The sequence below is a fragment of the Trachurus trachurus genome (assembly GCF_905171665.1).
Source record: "Trachurus trachurus genome assembly, chromosome: 1".
NCBI classification, from domain to species: domain Eukaryota; kingdom Metazoa; phylum Chordata; class Actinopteri; order Carangiformes; family Carangidae; genus Trachurus; species Trachurus trachurus.
This window is the reverse complement of record NC_139891.1, coordinates 33946834-33961253: the sequence shown is the minus strand read 5'-3', so window position 1 is coordinate 33961253 and position 14420 is coordinate 33946834. Positions and strand designations below refer to the sequence as shown.

The following is a 14420-nucleotide window of genomic DNA, read 5'->3' as shown; positions in this document are numbered from 1 at the left end:
GTTAAAAGATATCAGAGCCGACTATTGGATGGGAATGATGTGTGTAATTGTGTAAGTGTGTGTGTGTTTGTTTGGTTTCCTTGACAACAAGCTAACACGTGACCTCTCAGAGTTACTAAACAGACAACTCAAAACACAGCAGAAGAAAAATAAAGCTGAGGGGCGGAGATCAGGAAACTCACCACATGTCAGCGCCTCCGGGGCCGAAGTTTAGTAACACCGTGTGTGTGGTGCCATTAGAGTTATTACAGTAATAGGTGAATGAACACAACACAACACAACACAACACAAACAGTTACCTCTCCACTGGTGACCTCCTTGTCGTTGACGATGAACCGGTAGGACACGGCGGACGACAGTTTGACGGCCTGCAGCCAGAAACGGACGTGCCCCTTCTCCAGGATCTCGTAGTTGAGGCCGTGTTTCAGAGGAATAACTGAAAACACACACACACACACACACACACACAAGAGAGATGAGATGACAGAACAATGAGATCCTGAAGAAAATAGAGTTGAAAACGCTTGTTATGTGTATGTACACTGCAAAAAATTCAAAATCTTACCAAGAATATTTGTCTTATTTCTAGTCAAAATGTCATTTCTAGTCAAAATAAATCTAATTATACTTAAAATAAGACTCATCAAATTAAAAATTAGCTTGTTTTAAGACACGTTTTTACTTTTTCAAGCAAATTTTCCACTTTAAATAAGTAGAAAAATCTGACAGTGGAGCAAGTTTTTCTTTCTTATTACAAGCACAAAAAAACTTGCTTCACTGACAGATTTTTCTACTTATTCCAATTGAAAATTAGTTTGAAACAAGTGAAAATGATCTAAAAACAAGTTATTTTTTAGGTGATGGGTCTTATTTTAAGTGGAAAGAGATTAGTTTTGACTAAAATTGAGACATTTTGACAAGAAATAAGACAAATATTCTTGGAAAGATTTGGAGTTTTAGCAGTTTAAATTTCCTCGTGACTCACTCGGGTTTCTGATGGCGTGGCTCAGCTCCAGCATGGTGTTCAGGGCTGTGGGATGGAGCCAAGACAACATGAACAACACAGACAAACCAACAAAAACAGGTGCAAAAATGACTGGATTTTAAAGGGATAGTTCACCCAAAATTCTAATTTCACTCATTATCGACTCACCCTCATGTGGACTAAGGGCTGGGAGAAGTTTCAGAGTCCTCCGTGGCTTCTCTGAGTTACAGGGGGTCTCGGTGTAGCAGTGCATGTCCATGTAATGGTTGCAAATGGATACCAACTGTCTTCGCAACAAAAAGACACACCAAAAAACATCCAAATACCTCCATGCTGCTCGTATGTAATGTCCGTCTTGTATTGAAGCTCCGAAATGCAAAATTGTCCCGAAAAAAATAAAATACGTCTATTTTTCAAGCTTGTTTTGTAACGGAAGCTTCTGGACATTACATACGAGCAGCATGGAGGTATTTGGATGTTTTTTGGTGTGTCTTTTTGTTACGAAGACAGTTGGTATCCATTTGCAGCCGTTATATTGACATGCACTGCTACGCCGAGACCCCCTGTAACTCAGAGAAGCCACGGAGGACTCTGAAACTTCTCCCAGCCCTTAGTCCACATGAGGGTGTGGAGTAGATAATGAGTGGAATTTTTGAATTTTGGGTGAACTATCCCTTTAAACTCTGACTTGTTTGTTTTTGTTTAGCTGTTTTCTACTTGAACCTGCGTGACCTACCGTCCTCGGTCAGCGTGTGGCTGCCTGAGACTCCGTCTGTGTCTGTGACGACCACAGAGTAGCGGCCCAGATCGTCCTTATCGGGGTTGGTGAAGGTCAATCTGGAGCTGTGGCACGAATAAAAACACCAAATATGACACTGATAACAGGTGGAATAAAGACTCTACTTCCAATTCAACACAAAAAATTGAACAAAATCGACAGTTTCAGCTCTGTGTTTTCATTTTATAATGTCAAGCACAACTGTATAGATTTATATTTTTATATTTAAAATGAATCATGTCAATCGCAACTGTATAGACATATTTTTATATTTCAATGAATCATGTTAATTCCAGCTATATAGATTATATATAGAATCATGTCTAACCCTGTAACTATGTAAATGTACTTTTCCTGTTATCTAATGGTCCTCTGTCTTTTTGGACTTTTTATGTTAATTTGTTGTATTGTTTTGGGGACTACGGATGTAATTTAGCACATGTGCTAAGTCCGGTGTATTTACTGTGGGTACTCTAGCACTCACTGTCCATTAATATGTATTGTCCCGACCAAATAAACAAATAAAGTAAAGTAAAGTAAATTTCCCTGTCATTACACACTTCTGTGTTTCCCAGGGATGTTGTAAGGAAAGGCTGGGAACTCACTGGGGGCCATAACACAAAACATGACTCAGTTTGTTTGATCGCTGCAGGAGATCAGAAACAACGTGTGGGTTTGGATCACTGACAATGGTTTCTTTTATGATCCTGAGGAACCAGTTCAGCGATTTCAAAATCTTTCCAAGAATATTTGTCTAATTTCTTGTCAAAACTAACTCCTTCCACTTAAAATAACTTGTTTTTTTCACTTGTTTCAAACAAATTTTCACTTGAAATAAGTAGAAAAATCTGCCAGTGAAAGCAAGTTTTTTTGTGCTTGTAATAAGAAAGAAAAACTTGCTCCACTATCAGATTATTTCAAGTGAAAATCTGCTTGAAAGAAGTAAAAAAGTGTCTAAAAAGCTACTTTTTATGTGATGAGTCTTATTTTAAGTAGAATTAGATTTGTTTTGACTAGAAACAAGACAAATATTCTTGGTAAGATTTTGAGTTTTTGCAGTGTGGAGCTGCAGGTGAAGCTGCTGTTCTGTATCTACACTTTTCACTTGAAATAATCTGACAGTGGAGCAAGTTTTTCTTCCTTATTACAAGCACAAAGAACTTGCTTTGACTGGCAGATTTTTCTTCTAATTTCAAGTGAAAATTTGCTTGAAACAAGTGAAAATGATCTAAAAACAAGTAAATTTTTTGTGATGAGTCTTATTTTAAGTGGAAAGAGATTCGTTTTGACTAGAAATGAGACATTTTGACAAGAAATAAGACAAATATTCTTGGAAAGATTTTGAGTTTTTGCAGTGTACGAGTTCCTCTGAGCCACAAAACAACAACAACACCAGCGATGATACGTTTTCTGTGTAGCCGTGTTGGGAGCGGCGAGCTTACGTTCTGCCGTGTGTTGTCACGGCGACCCTGGGGCAGTCGCCGATGGGCTTGTAGTTCTTGGACCAGACGAACTTGGACGTCTCGCAGATCTCACAGGCCTCCAGGGACAGGTAGATGTCTCCGGTCTCCTCGTCCACGCCGGCCTCGATCTCCTTGGTGCCTGTCGACACGAACAACAACAACGTTCATCTACAGAAGCTCAGGTGGAGGTTTTGTTTTGGCCTTTCAGGGCTTCCATACTCAGGTCAGAGACTCTGCACCTCCGTTAGTTCAACTAGGTTATTTATAAATGTAGGAAGTTGTAAATGCTCTGATTCATTTGATGCATCCTGCAGTGAAGACAAGTTTAAAATGTTTCCTTTAAGATGTTGTTACTCTATATGAGACTTTTATCTGCTGCACAATACCTACGGGTGGATAAAACAGGAAGGATGAAAAATACTAAAATATCTCTAAAATATACTGATCACAGCAGCATTAACATGTAGAACTATGGATCCAAAAAGTGTGGGACATGTATCATGGATGGAGCAAATTATATATTTATTAAGGCTCAAAAGAGAGGCTTTTTGAAAAAAAAAAAAAGTATTTATTCATGTTGTGTTTTTTTCTTATTCAATACTTGAGTATATGAATAAATATTATGAGCAGCTGTCAAGGGGAAACAACATGCACATGTAAATATTATGTACATTATATCGTTGTTCATAAAAACCAAATCAAAAATTAAGTTCATAAATATTCTCTGTGATTCGTAGATAAAATAAATAATAGATAAAGCAACGTAGAATTAGTTCAGTTAAGATAACTTATATATTAGTTATAGTTATAATATTTCACTTTAAAGGGATAGTTCAACATTTTGGCAAATTGGCCCATTGCCATAATCCTTATAGTCATAGCAGTAGGTTCGTTACCTTTATTTGTCGGTGTAAGCTATTTTTAGAACGGAGGAGCGGAGCGGCAGGCTGTTCAGAGCTACACTATGGAGGCTAATGGAATTTCTTGGTTTCCCTCATCAAACTCATCAAATACAAAATCCCAAAACTCCAAAACGCTTTCGTGGACAAGTTGTGACCTGCACAATCACCACGCTATGAGATAATAATGGAACGTTACGAAACGGAGCCGTTTTCGAGGTAAATACAGAGTCTGCTTGCTGAAAAACTGTCCCTGAACGCAACGCGCATCAGCGGTTTTGCATGAATTTACCTCTAAAACAACTCTGTCTGGTAACGTTCTATTATTATCTCATAGCGTGGTGAATGTGCAGGTCACAACTTGTCCACGAAAGCGTTTTGGAGTTTTGGGATTTTGTATTTGATGAGTTTGATGAGGGAAACCAAGAAATTCCATGAGCCTCCGTAGCGTAGCTCTGAACAGCCTGCCGCTCCGCTCCTCCGTTCTAAAAATAGCTTACACCGACAAATAAAGGTAACGAACCTACTGCTATGACTATAAGGATTATGGCAATGGGCCAATTTGCCAAAATGTTGAACTATCCCTTTAAGTAGCAACTTCAGTAGAAATGAAAACAGAAATGAAAACACTTTGTTTTAACTAAGTGTTTTTTGTTTGCTGGTTGTTGTTTTTTATTGTACTTTAGATTTGTATTAGAAAACATGTGAAGACGTCGACGACTAAACAGCTCATTAATGTTTGGTTTTCTGCATCTTGAGTATAACTTGTATAGAATATAACTATAACTAGTATATCTTGAGTATGTAAAAAGAAGTTTCTCCAAAAGCATCATCAGTGACTCCTCTCCTACCTGACTTACATAAAACTGCTAAATAAACTTTTACTATTAACTCATCTATGACACTGAATCTACTCAGTAAATATGTAATGATCTCATGTGCATCCAAGTTTATTCATCTATCTATTTATTTATTTATGCAATTTTAATTACACTAATACTCACATAGTTCACCATTTTATTTGCTTCCTGTCCTTGTGGTGTGAGTTGTGTAAATATCTGTTGTTTCTTAGTGTTTCTGAGGTCTGGTGGGTTTGGATGTTGTTGAGTCATGTGATCAATGTGTTGTGTTAACGTCGTTAACGTCGTTACCTGGCAGAGCTTTGGCGCAGACGGGCTCGGACACCTGGGAGGCTTTGCCGGTGCCGCTTGCATTGACGGCGCGGACTCTGAACACGTAGGAGTGGCCCTCCTCCAGACCCTTCACCTGCAGGTTACCATGGAAACGTTGTTTGTCACATGAAGCCGATGGGTTATTGCACTGCAAAAACTCTAAATCTTACCAAGAATATTTGTCTTACTTCTAGTCAGATCGTCATTTCTAGTCAAAACAGATCTCATTATACCTAAAATAAGACTCATCACATTAAAAAGCAGCTCGTTAAGACATTTTTACTTATTTCAAGCCTATTTTCACTTGAAATAAGTAGAAAAATCTGATAGTGGAGCAAGTTTTTCTTTCTTATTACAAGCACAAAAAACTGCTTTCACTGGCAGATTTTTCTACTTGTTTCAAGTGAAAATTTGTTTGAAACAAGTGAAAATGATCTAAAAACAAGTTAATTTTTAGGTGATGAGTCTTATTTTATGGCGAAAGAGTTTAGTTTTGACAAGAAATAAGAGAAATATTCTTGGAAAGAGTTTTTGCCGTGTGATCAGAAATATTACAGTACATTCACTGCAAAAACTTTCCAAGAATATTTCTCTTATTTCTTGTCAAAATGTCTCATTTCAAGTCAAAACTAAATCTCTTTTCACTTAAAATAAGACTCATCACCTAAAAAATTACTTGTTTTTAGATCATTTTCATTTGTCATCAGATTTTCCAACTTATTCCAAGTGAAAATATGCTTGAAAGAAGTGAAAAGTGTCTAAACACAAGCTACTTTTTTAATGTGATGAGTCTTATTTTAAGTATAATGAGATTTGTTTTGCCTAGAAATAAGAGAAATATTCTTGGTAAGATTTTGAGTTTTTGCCATGTGATCAGAAATATTACAGTACATTCACTGCAAAAACTCAAAAATTTTCCAAGAATATTTCTCTTATTTCTTGTCAAAATGTCTAATTTCTAGTCAAAACTAATCTCTTTTCACTTAAAATAAGACTCATCACCTAAAAAAAACTTGTTTTTAGATCATTTTCATTTGTTTCAAACGTATTTTTACTTTAAATAAGTAGAAAAATCTGCCAGTGAAAGCAGCAAGTTGTTTGTGCTTGTAATAATAAAGAAAAACTTGCTCCACTGTCAGATTTTTCTACTTATTTCAAGTGAAAATCTGCTTGAAAGAAGTAAAAAAAAGTGTCTAAAAACAAGCTACTTTTTTAGTGTGATGAGTCTTATTTTGAGTATAATTTGATTATTTTTGGCTAGAAATGACATTTTGACTAGACATAAGACAAATATTCTTGGTAAGATTTTGAGTTCTTGCAGTGTTGATGAATGTCGGGGCTCTCACCGCCAGGTAGCGGTGGTGGACAGCCTCCTCGTTCACGGTGACAAACTCCTTGGAGCCCTTCTTGGCCATGTCCACAAAGTATCCGGTGACGGCGCTCGCTCCGGTGTAGACGGGCGCCTTCCACAGGACGACCAGGGAGTGACCTCTGACCTCGCTGAAGCTCAGGTCGTAGGCCGGGCCTGGCGGAGAGACACGTAAAAAACACACATGAAGTTTTTGTCGTATCAATATTTAGTTAGTTTGTGACTGAAATGTGACTTGTTTAATTAATAAAATACATAAAAACAGGAGGGACGTATTAAAGCTTTAAAGAGTTTCTGACTGAACATGAACATTAAATACAGGTGAGTTCAGCCAGTCAGTGCCACTGATGAGTTGATACAGCTTTAAAAAAGAAAACAACCTGTGCATTGCAGATTTAACCCTTTATAGTGCATTTCTTTAAATACCTTGAAATTCAAAATATCAACCACAGATCTTTATTGGAGGATATTAGAGGAGTTTTTTCTTTTTCTAATTTGTTGCTGCAAATCCAGGTCAATGAATTTTCCATATGGTTCTTCACCCTTTTTTCTCTCAAAAATGTATATACTATATCATACATATAATATATGGAAAAAGTACTTCTTTGAAACTTAAGTTCTGATCTTAAACTTAAATAACTTATTTTATTTGTCACAAATAAGTTACTGTATGTGGATAAAGGGTAAATATAAAAGCTTGGACTGTTATTTTGGTTGAAAATGTTTTAATAGACACCTCTGGGATCCTAAAGGAAACCAATGTCACGTTTATCTGTGTCAAAACAAACACATTATTAGATTATCAGTGGATTATTTGACATGTATGCTGCAAGATAAAGATAATTTGAGAGTCTTGTATGTCAAATGCTGGACTGGCCAGTGCAACGATTTTTAGGGTTTGTTTTGTTGTGCTTCTTTTATGTCAGTCCATCACTCCATCAGTCATCTACCTGCATGTATCTTTGTGTCAAAGCCAAGTTTGTCGTACTTTATGCTAATGTCAATGTTCATAAAAATCAATTAAAACACAGTTAAAGCTTTAAAACAATCTGAAGAAGAGGAAGCAGAGGACTGGGGTCTCACCGGGCTCGTCCATGGTCCAGGCTGAACACTTCATGGGAGCACTGGGAGCCGACGCCAGCCCGACACCGGCCATGTTGCCGGCCTGAACCTTGAACTCGTAGAAGGTTCCTTCAGTCAGATGTTCGATCTGACGACACAGAGAGAGAGAGAGAGAAAGAGGAAAGTGTTGTGATGTTTTCATTAAAGGTACATTGGGTAACACTTTACTTGAATAGGTATTCATAAGATTGACATAAAACTGTCATAACCATGACATAACAGCTGTCATAAACATCAATGAATACTTATGACAGCTGTTGTTAAGTGTCATTCGGTAAGTTATGTCACTTTTGATGCAAAGTTGACATTGTTTGAGATGTCCTTGTTATGAGAACTTGACATAATAATAATAATATAATATAATAATAATAATAAGTTTGGCAATTAGGTCTGCTATGACTGTTTAAATTGTCTTTATGTCAAGTTGTCCCTTCTCTGAGGGTCTCGGCGTAGTAGTGCATATTGTCCATATAACGGTTGCAAATGGATACCAACTGTCTTCGTAACAAAAAGACACACCAAAAAACATCCAAATACCTCCATGCTGCTCGTATGTAATGTTCATCTTGTATTGAAGCCCCGAAATGCGAAATTGTCCCGAAAAAAATTAAATAAGTCTATATTTCAAGCTTGTTTTGTAGCGGAAGCTTCTCGAAGCTCCTCTTCCCGGTTCGTCCAAATTTGACGAACAGGGAAGAGGAGCTTCTGCTACAAAACAAGCTTGAAATATAGACTTATTTAATTTTTTTCGAGACAATTTCGCATTTCGGGGCTTCAATACAAGACAGACATTACATACGAGCAGCATGGAGGTATTTGGATGTTTTTTGGTGTGTCTTTTTGTTACGAAGACAGTTGGTATCCATTTGCAACCGTCATATGGACATGCACTGCTACGCCGAGACCCCCTGTAACTCAGAGAAGCCACGGAGGACTCTGAAACTTCTCCCAGCCCTTAGTCCACATGAGGGTGAGTAGATAATGAGTGATGAAATTTCAATTTTGGGTGAACTATCCCTTTAATTTCTATCCGTCTCTCTCCACTCACGGTGCAGATTCTCTCCTTGACGGCCGACGTGTTGACCTCCTGCCACAGGTGAGAGTCGGCGTCGCGCTTGTCGATGTAGTAGGCGTTGACCTTGGAGCCGCCGCAGTGTTTGGGGCTCTTCCAGGCCACGGTCATGGAGGAGCCGTCGCAGCTCAGCATGGTGATGCCGAAGGGAGCGCTGGGAGTGGCTGACAGGGAAAGAGACTCGGATTAACGTCACTTCACACATTTATTATTAAATTATAATATATAGACCGAATCTCCTTGTTGTTTACATTCTACTTCCGGGTAGAAAACCAGCACGTAATTTGAATGAGAACAGTAGTAACGAACGAGAGTTTAGCTATATATATCATATTTTTCACGCCCTATCACCGTTTAGACAAATCTGAAATGATTGAAGAAACATTACTATTTCTGTGTGTGTGTTTTGTGTTGCTATGTGTTGTATTTATTCAGTTTAGGGGAATCACGGTGTCTAGAAAGCATCAGCGGCTGCAGCTGACAGGGACAGCTAACGGTAGCTAAGCTAACGGCGGTAGCTAAGCTAACAGCAGTAGCTAAGCTAACGGCGGGAGCTAAGCTAACAACAGTAGCTGAGCTAACACCAGGACGTCAGCTGTTAAAACCCTCCCGTTGTGGGACACGACATGAAACTACTCCAGTTAGCTCAGTCATGTTGTAACTCAGATATCCCCTGGAGAAATATTTTTTCATGGACCGTTTATTGAGTCACTGAGTTATTAAAGTTAAACAGGTAGCTAACCGTTAGCCCGGCTAATCTATGATAACCATGACTAATTACAAAAATGTGCACACATAAATAGTAATGTCTGTCCAATCATTGGTTTTATAAACTTTACAAACATCAGATTAGTCTAAACGGTGATATAGTGACATGAAAAAGTAGATATATAGAGCGAAACTCTCGTCCCTCACTATTGTTCGAATGCTGGTTTTCTACCCAGAAGTAGTTGTAAACAACAAGGAGATTCGTCCTATATATAAGTCTGGGGTGGATTATTGAATGTTCGGTACGGAGGACCAGAGATGCCACAAGAAAAGAAATGAAGCAGTTCTTTGGTTTCATATTTACATTGGTTTGTTGTTGGAAAAATAATCTATAAATAAACTATTAATATAACAATAAACAATGGAGATCTTAAAACAGATTTAAACCATTCATAAATATATATTAAGTCATGAATAAGTGATACAATTTGAAAAGAAAGTTTAAAAATGGGAATATAAACCTGGAGCTACGTAAATATCAAAGAGAAAATGTTACACTGCAAAAACTCAAAGGATATTTTTCTTATTTATAGTCAAACAAATCTCATTATAGTTCAAATAAGACTCATCACAGTAAAAAGCAGCTTGTTTGTAGACACTTTTTTTACTTATTTCAAGTCTATTTTCACTTGAAATAAGTAGAAAAATCTGATAGTGGAGCAAGTTTTTCTTTCTTATTACAAGCACAAAAAACTTGCTTTCACTGGCAGATTTTTCTACTTGTTTCAAGTGAAAATTAGTTTGAAACAAGTGAAAATGATCTAAAAACAAGTTAATTTTTAGGTGATGGGTCTTATTTTAAGTGGAAAGAGATTCGTTTTGACTAGAAATGAGACATTTTGACAAAAAATAAGACAAATATTCTTGGAAAGATTCTGAGTTTTTGCAGTGTAATTGAAGAAGGAATCCAGTTTATTCACATTTTTAAATTGCCCTTTCATTTTTTTTTTTTATCGTTCATTTATTCATTAACTATTTTTAATTTTATGGTGTTTATGTGAATCCATTTTTAACTCAGATGTATTAACTGGATTAATTTTTCATTTATAAAGTCTTTTAATTTTACAGTTGAATAAAATAAGAAATTTATGAAAAGCTTTTTTACTCTTACTCTGACATCTCTGATCTTCCGTACCCTGGTTCTCTGTACCTGTTCTCCGTAAAATTAGTTTTACCTGGTGTACGTAATCTATTTTTTATTTTTTTTATTTTAAAGGGACAGTGCATATTAATGAACTTCAGTGTAAATATGCCCGAGTTGGCATGACTGCAAGAAGTAACAGTATAAAGTGTCCTGTCTATGTGCAGAATGTGGAAGTTCATCTAAATTAATAAAGTGCAGAGAGAGATAAAACATGTGGCAGTGATACAACAACAAAACTGTGCAAAACTGTGAGTGAATAAAAGGTTACGTGGAGGAGGTGGAATAACTCAGGAGGGAGGAACCAGTGGAGTGATATAACACCTACCGTACTCCGCCCACTTCCCTGGATACACGAGAGAAAGATTTATTTATAGTACCGCTCGTTTTAAAATATCCAATCATTTACTTTGTTTCTGTTTTGTCTCTGGTCAGTAGAAACAACAGATTTTCTTTCAGCCACTTTTCACCCTCTGACTGTTCAAACACTGTGAGGTATAAAGGTACTATCTAAATTGTGAATGAATTCTTTGTAACAAGGGGTAGACAATATAAGTTTGCTTCTTTCTGCCCCCTTTCATTCAAGAGTTACAGTATTGTCATTTTTTTATGAATTTTATTTTTTTGTTTTTATGCTCGATAAATGAATGAAATAAATAAATAAACTAAACTAAATGTGTCGTCGCTGTCGTACCGAGCGCCGGCTCCACAGAGATCGGACTCGACTCCTGGGATTCCTCGCTGAGGCCGAAGATGTTGACGGCCTGGACACGGAAGACGTAGGTCTCTCCTGGGATCAAACCGTGGACCACGAACCTGAGACACACACATTCAGAGAGTCAGTCAGTGTTTCTGTGTCATTATTCTTCCGTAAACACTGCAAAAAATCATTTTTTTTTGTCAAAATGTCATTTCTAGTCAAAACAAATCTCATTATACTTAAAATAAGACTCATGACATTAAAAAGCAGCTTGTTTTTAAACACTTTTTACTTCTTTCAAGCAGATTTTCACTTAAAATAATCTGATAGTGGAGCAAGTTTTTCTTTCTTATTACAAGCACAAAAAAACTTGCTTTCACTGGCAGATTTTTCTACTTATTTCAAGTGAAAATTTGTTTGAAACAAGTGAAAATGATCTAAAAACAAGTTAATTTTTAGGTGATGAATCTTATTTTAAGTGGAAAGAAATTAGTTTTGACTAGAAATGAGACATTTTGACAAGAAATAAGACAAATATTCTTGGAAAGATTTTGAGTTTTTGCAGTGAATGTAAATATCTTTGTTTAAAGGAGAATTCCGGTCATTTTTGACCCCTAAATCGTTGTCCTGATGGTCACCCAGTGTTGGTTGGAGCAAAAAACGCGACTAAAATTGATGCAGGCAAACCGGAGTTACACCATGGCTAGACGTCGCTAGCGCTAGCGCCGGGTGCGCCGGGTGTTTGTTGTGGTTGAAAGAATTATTGCCCCCATGGGCAATAATTCTTTCAACCACAACAAACACTCAAAAAACAATCAAATATCTATGGTACATGACTGGAATCCTTAGAGACACCACTGAACTCATATAGGGGATATATTTATACAGTATAAACAGTATAAACTTTGTGTTTTTGCATGTAGTCACAGATAGCCGAACTCTGAAACATCCTGGAACGACATTACTAAGCGATCGCAGAGCGCCTGCTCTCCCCGCCACAGAAACAAACACTTTTTCCTTGTTGTGATGATTTCTTTACTAAAATAACCGGTCGAGCAGTGCAGTGGTAATGTCCATGATATCACCGACCGTTTAAAAAGTGTTTGTTTCTGTGTCGGGGAGAGCAGGCGCTCTGCGATCGGATAGTAATGTCTTTCCAGGATGTTTCAGAGTTCGGCTGTCTGAGGTGAGTGGCTACATGCAAAAACACAAAGTTTATACTGTTTGTACTGTAACTATATGAGTTCAGTGGTGTCTCTAAGGATTCCAGTCATGTACCAGAGATATGTGATTGTTTTCTGAGTGTTTGTTGTGGTTGAAAGAATTGCCCCCATAGGTTAGCGTTGTTGCTATCCCTAGCGCCATCCAGCCATGGTAACTCTGGTTTGCCTGCATCAATTTTAGTCGCGTTTTTTGCTCCACACAACACTGGGTGACCATCAGGACAGCGATTTAGGGGTAAAAAAAAATGGCCAGAATTCTCCTTTAACTGAGGCTTTTTTTTTTTTTTACTGATACAGAACTTTAGGTTGAACATCTTCTGAAGTATTGATCATGTATTTTTCCAACATCTGGACTCTGGTAGCTACCTGGTGTGTCTCAGTGTTTAGTTTGTGACTGAAATGTGACTTGTTTAATAAAATGCATAAAAACAGGAGGGACGTATTAAAGCTTTAAAGAGTTACTGACTGAACACGAACATTAAATACAGGTGAGTTCAGCCAATCAGTGCCACTGATGAGTTGATACAGCTTTAAAAAAGAAAACAAACCCGTGCATTGCAGATTTAACCCTTTACACTGCACTTATTTTTTTTTTTAAATCAACCACAGATCTTTATTGGAGGATATTATAGGAGTTTTTTTCTCTTTCTAATTTATTGCTGCATTTTCCATATATGGTTCTTCACCCTTGGAAGGTGTTCTTTTTCTCAAAAATGTGTGTATATCATACATATAGTGTATGGAAAAAGTACTTCTTTGATCTTAAACCTAAATAACTTATTTTATTTGTCACAAATAAGTTCATGTGTGGATAAAGGGTAAATATAAAAGCTTGGACTGTCATTTTGGTTGAAAATGTTTTAATGGAGACTTTTGGGATCCTAAAGGAAACCAATGTGACGTTTATATGTGTCAAAACAAACACATTATTAGATTATCATATTCATATCATATTATAGCTACCTGGTGTGTCTGAAGGGCTTGTGGTTGCAGGGGAACCAGTCCTTGGAGCCGGCGGCGCGGCCGTCGATGTAATATCCAATCAGGTGGTTGGGATGTTTGGGAGGATCCCACTGCACGAACACAGAGGACTTGGAGTTCCTGGTGGCCACCACCTGACCGGGGGCCGAGGGCACGCCTGTCACCCAGGGACAACAACGGGACCAATCAATCAATCAATCAATCAATCAATCAATCAATCAATCAATCAATCATGTGACAGTCACAGATCCAGAAACAACTTTTTTCCATATTTTGTTCTTGTTCATAAAACTGATTCAGAAGTTGTTGTTTAACTCAAGTAAATGAAACTCTCCAGATTCATTTTAGAAATTTCAAAAAACTCATCATCAAGGTCAAAAATCAACTAGTGACTTTTTATTTGACACAAAAAAACAAAAAAATCGGATCATGTGAAGTTAAAGCAGAAGTAAGCGGAATATTTGTGTTAATATAAGTCTTAAATAGTTGTATCTTCAGACAGCAATCACTTCTATAGAGTGTTTGGTCTGAAACACGGGTCTGTCAGTCACTCTGCTCTGCTCTGAGCCGAGGAGAAAACTTTCCTTGTATCCTACAACCTTTATCCAATGAGGAGAGAGAAGGGCTGTGTGTGCAGCCAAGGGATGCGCGTGAATGTGGTGACGTAGGGACGAGGACCAATAGATCCATGACGAGGGCGGGGACTGCTAACTCCGTCGGCTGACAAGAAGTTAGAAAAAACAACCG

The 14420-nt window shown here is 37.4% G+C and overlaps 1 protein-coding gene across 1 annotated transcript in view; it reads right to left on the bottom strand.

Moving 5' to 3' along the window:
• Positions 1 to 14420, bottom strand: part of myom2a (myomesin 2a) — a 56687-nt gene that overhangs the window by 14566 nt on the left and 27701 nt on the right. Inside the window, exons 13-22 of the mRNA XM_083971404.1 lie at positions 13656 to 13830; positions 11464 to 11585; positions 8837 to 9024; positions 7750 to 7876; positions 6644 to 6822; positions 5277 to 5391; positions 3206 to 3365; positions 1722 to 1828; positions 986 to 1030; positions 300 to 436 (exon numbers count right to left, since the gene is read on the bottom strand). Of these exons, the coding sequence (XP_083827530.1) occupies positions 300 to 436; positions 986 to 1030; positions 1722 to 1828; positions 3206 to 3365; positions 5277 to 5391; positions 6644 to 6822; positions 7750 to 7876; positions 8837 to 9024; positions 11464 to 11585; positions 13656 to 13830 (1355 nt within the window). The remainder of the gene's footprint in view (positions 1 to 299; positions 437 to 985; positions 1031 to 1721; positions 1829 to 3205; positions 3366 to 5276; positions 5392 to 6643; positions 6823 to 7749; positions 7877 to 8836; positions 9025 to 11463; positions 11586 to 13655; positions 13831 to 14420) is intronic.